Genomic DNA, 3,751 nt, shown 5'->3' with positions numbered 1-3,751 from the left:
CAACTCCTCTGTCGAAAATGGGAAGGCAAGAGAGTCGAATTGGCCAGACCTGCAGCACGCACACACTTGAGATGGGGTCACTTTTGGTGCTCCAGGAAGCTGGCTCGCAGAGAGAACGGGAAGGCGAGAGTCGAAGATAAGGGACTCCATGTCTCTCTTTGACTGCCACCTAACGGCCAAGTATATCTGGGCACCTCCCCCTTCAATGCTTTCGAGAGCTTGTTCATGGAGTACACTAGCTGGAGAGCAAGAGAGGGAGAGAGAGCGCTCAACGCTTTGGACAGGGCTAGCAAAACAGCCCTCAAGGAGAGAGAGAGAGGCTGACCGAACATATAGTTGTGTCTCATTAATATGAGAGGGCTGGCAGTAGCCGTTCACTTGAATTTGCAATTTGAAAAGAGAGAAAGAAGAAAGAAGACTTATAGTCTAGGAAAGTGAGTTGAAAGAACAGTTCTAAAAAGTTTGACAAGTGGCAACTCAAAATCCTTCTCCTGCTATATTATGTACTAGTTGGGAACCCGTGTTTCGCACGTCTTTTAGGCTTCCAAAATCAAATTCTACCCAAACCTCCTCCTCTTCCCGAACCTTCAAATTCTGCGGCTTTGTGAAACTCTTCCTTAAGATAATATAAGATAAGATAATATAGAGAAGAGTAGAGAATCTTTCTTAAGATAATATAAGATAAGATAATATAGAGAAGAGTAGAGTAGAGAAGAGAAGCTAAGATGAAGATGTAAGATAGAGATATACAGAGAAAAGAAGGTATATTAAATATAAGGGAAAAAGTATCCTTTAACGGGATTGCCACTGCACTCGAGGACGAAAGAACTGAATGATTGCGAGATGGTAGTGGGCTTGTGGGCACGGCGCACCCTTCTCCATTTCCTTCAACACAGTCACTGTGGAGAAGGTATCCTTGCTGCTGGTATTTTGGCAGCAGAAGCAGCAGGAGAAAGTGCCCGCAGGAAAGTATATTCTGTCTCAGCGGCCTTCTTCAGCAGCAGAAGCAGAAGCTCCACCCTTCACAGTGCTACTCCATCGCAGACCCTTTCCGAAGAGGTCGAAACTGTCTTCTCCGATGTGGTGAAGTCGAGGGTGGCCGATGCTGCGGCTAGGAAATTGCTGGTTGAGCTCAAGGGCTCCCTCGCCTCTGCCAAGGATGGAGCAGAAGTCGATTCTATTCTTTCTCGCTGCGCGCCGATCTTGCTCAAACCTGAGCTATGGCTTCTTCTCCTCGATACCCTCCGGTCTGGCTACAAGCCCTCGCTTGCTCTACAGGTCTCATTTCTCGCTTCTCATTATATTTAGGGTTTCGAGGGCTTTGTATTCCTTCTGGGATTTCTGTTTTACCTTTGAACTGTGTTGGTCTCATGTTTTTACGGGTTTCTGTGTTGCTTTTAGGTTTTTTGTGTTGCTTTAAGCGCTTGATGCTGCAGTAGGGGTTTGGAACATTTTTGTACAAGTCAACATGGTGCATTAGGGGTTTGAAACAGTTTTGTTCAAGCCTCTTATTTCAGGGTTGACTTGTACAAAACCGTTCCAAACCCCCAATGCACCATCAAGCGCTAAAAGCAACACCAAAACCGTAGAAGCAACACAAAAACCCTTTAAATCTGGGAGCAACACAAACACCTTCAAAGAAACCTAAGTTACAAGAGTGTGCTAGAGGTTTTTGAGAAGGGTTTCTCTGCTTTTAGGTCTTTGAATGGAAGAAGAAACAACCCCATGCCACCTTTTTGCCTCAAGAGTATGCTCTAGTCATCCGCCTGGCTGGAAAATTAGGACAGCTGCCGATAGTCAAAGCTCTATACGAAGAAATGCATAGCAGAATGGTCCCTCGGACCATCGAAGTGGAGAATGCCTACATGTTTGCTCATGCATATGATGCCGGGCAATCTGATTGCATGGAGGCTTTGAAGATCTTTCAGCGGCTGCGAGAGAGCACCAGCAGCGATCTGAAGCCCAACCTCGTAAGCTATAATGCAGCCTTATCTTGTTACAGCAAGCTGCGACATCTGCAGCACCTCGAGAAGACTTTTGATGAAATGATAGATGCTGGATGCTCTCCTTCAGTGGAGACATACAATTGTCTCATGTTGGCATATTGGCGGCTTGGTATATGGTGGCGCATGGAGGAGGTTTTTTGCATGATGAGAGATGCCTCCCACAAGCCAAACGCACTCACGTTCAGGACCCTGATAAGAGGATATGCAGCTGCAGGGCTGCTAGACCGCATGGAAAGCGCGCATGAGGAGATGCTAAAGCGTGGCTATCCTTTGAAGGCAACCACTGCAGAAGCCATTGTTGCAGCTTACAAAAAGGTGGGGGAGTTCTCTAAAATGGAAAAGATATTGTTTAGCATAAAAGCAAAGCGTTTTCAATCAAGCATGTCAAAGCTGATGCTCAGAAGCCATGCCTGCAATGATAGGATGCATAGCATGGAGGCATTGATTGATGATGCAATGAGGAATGGTGATGTGGCTTTCTCACCGGCTTTAGCCTTGATTGTGATCAAGGCCTATTTTAAGAAAAGCGAACATGAAAATATACAGAATTTTCTGAAGGCAGCTGAGGCTTGTGGCTGGAATGTAAACCGCTCCATTTTCAATACCCTGATCTATCTCTATGGCAAGCATGGGCATTATGATAAGATGGAATGGTGCTTTAAGAGGATGCTGGCTTCAAGGTGCCGGCCCAATTTGAGGACGTTTCAAATTTTGTTGAGAGTGTACCAGAAAGGTAACGTGGATGAAGCATTTGGGGAGGTTTTGAGTAGAATGAAAGCTGCAGGTTTTGATGTCTCGGCAGGAAGGAAGTAGAGAAAATACCCAGTCTGGCATGGGCAATATGATAAGATGGAATGGTGCTTTGAGAGGATGCTGGCTTCAAGGTGCCGGCCCAATTTGAGGATGTTTCAAATTTTGTTGAGCGCATACCAGAAAGGTAACTTGGATGAAGCATTTGGGGAGGTTTTGAGCCGAATGAAAGCTGTGGGTTTTGATGTCTCTGCAGGAAGGAAGTAGAGAAAATTCCCAGTCTGGCAAGCTCTCTGTGTAAAGAGTATGTACACAAGATGAATTTCTGAGTTACCGGCTCACTGATTGTGGCAGCAGGGAGCATGAGCAAAAACGATGATTCAGCCCAAGTAAGTTGATGCTTTGGAGTCTTGCACGTGTCCCTGATATCAAGTTTGAAATGTGGCATGGCTTTGTGCTGTTTTTGTAGACATTCGTCTAGCATTTTGCTCATCAGCATCCTTCAACGCTTATCTGAGTCTCTGCTTCCTGTCATATCAACTTGCTTTTTAAAGAGCAACAGAATATGATCACTTGTTAGTGTTAGTAATTAACTGCAATTATTGATGAACTGATGGAGGCTCAGTAGGCTGATGTGTGCATCAAATAAAATAGACAGTTCTATGCATGTGAGGATTACCTCTGTACATAGATGCACGCGTGCACACTCATGCTATTTATGTGCACATATATTGACATCTTAATGGGCAGGCCCCTCCTATATATGTGCGTATCGATGTATGCATGCGTATCTTCTACACTCTCTCTCTCTCTCTCTCTCTCTCTCTCTCTGCTGGCATAGTGGTTCACATTGGGCTTTCAAGGGAGGGATTTGGTTTCAAGTCTTATATCTGTACTTTGGTGCCATCACATGGATCATAATGTAACATGCGGAAGCTTACAGACGAGGATTATACTTTGATAAATAAATTTCAGCACCTTTGTCCTTGAACGAT

General features: G+C 45.0%; 1 protein-coding gene across 1 annotated transcript; it reads left to right on the top strand.

Annotated features, from left to right (window-relative positions):
- Positions 1 to 776: 776 nt before the first annotated feature.
- Positions 777 to 3,368, top strand: LOC147620332 (pentatricopeptide repeat-containing protein At2g30780-like). Its single transcript, XM_086772543.1, has 2 exons — positions 777 to 1,278; positions 1,698 to 3,368. The coding sequence occupies exons 1-2, from the start codon at positions 844 to 846 to the stop codon at positions 2,817 to 2,819; spliced, it is 1,557 nt and encodes a 518-aa protein (XP_086628669.1). The 5' UTR covers positions 777 to 843; the 3' UTR covers positions 2,820 to 3,368.
- The last annotated feature ends 383 nt before the right edge of the window (positions 3,369 to 3,751 follow it).

The sequence above is a fragment of the Cibotium barometz genome, chromosome 32 (genome assembly GCF_041138505.1).
Source record: "Cibotium barometz isolate CiBa-2024 chromosome 32, ASM4113850v1, whole genome shotgun sequence".
NCBI classification, from domain to species: Eukaryota; Viridiplantae; Streptophyta; class Polypodiopsida; order Cyatheales; family Cibotiaceae; genus Cibotium; species Cibotium barometz.
This window is presented reverse-complemented; position numbering and strand designations above follow the sequence as displayed.

Excerpts from the sequence above, each read along its gene's own strand:
- LOC147620332 (XM_086772543.1), top strand. The coding sequence starts at position 844 with ATGGTAGTGGGCTTGTGGGCACGGCGCACCCTTCTCCATTTCCTTCAA. Across the intron at positions 1,279-1,697 it reads AGCCCTCGCTTGCTCTACAG|GTCTTTGAATGGAAGAAGAA; the intron begins GTCTCATTTCTC and ends CTCTGCTTTTAG.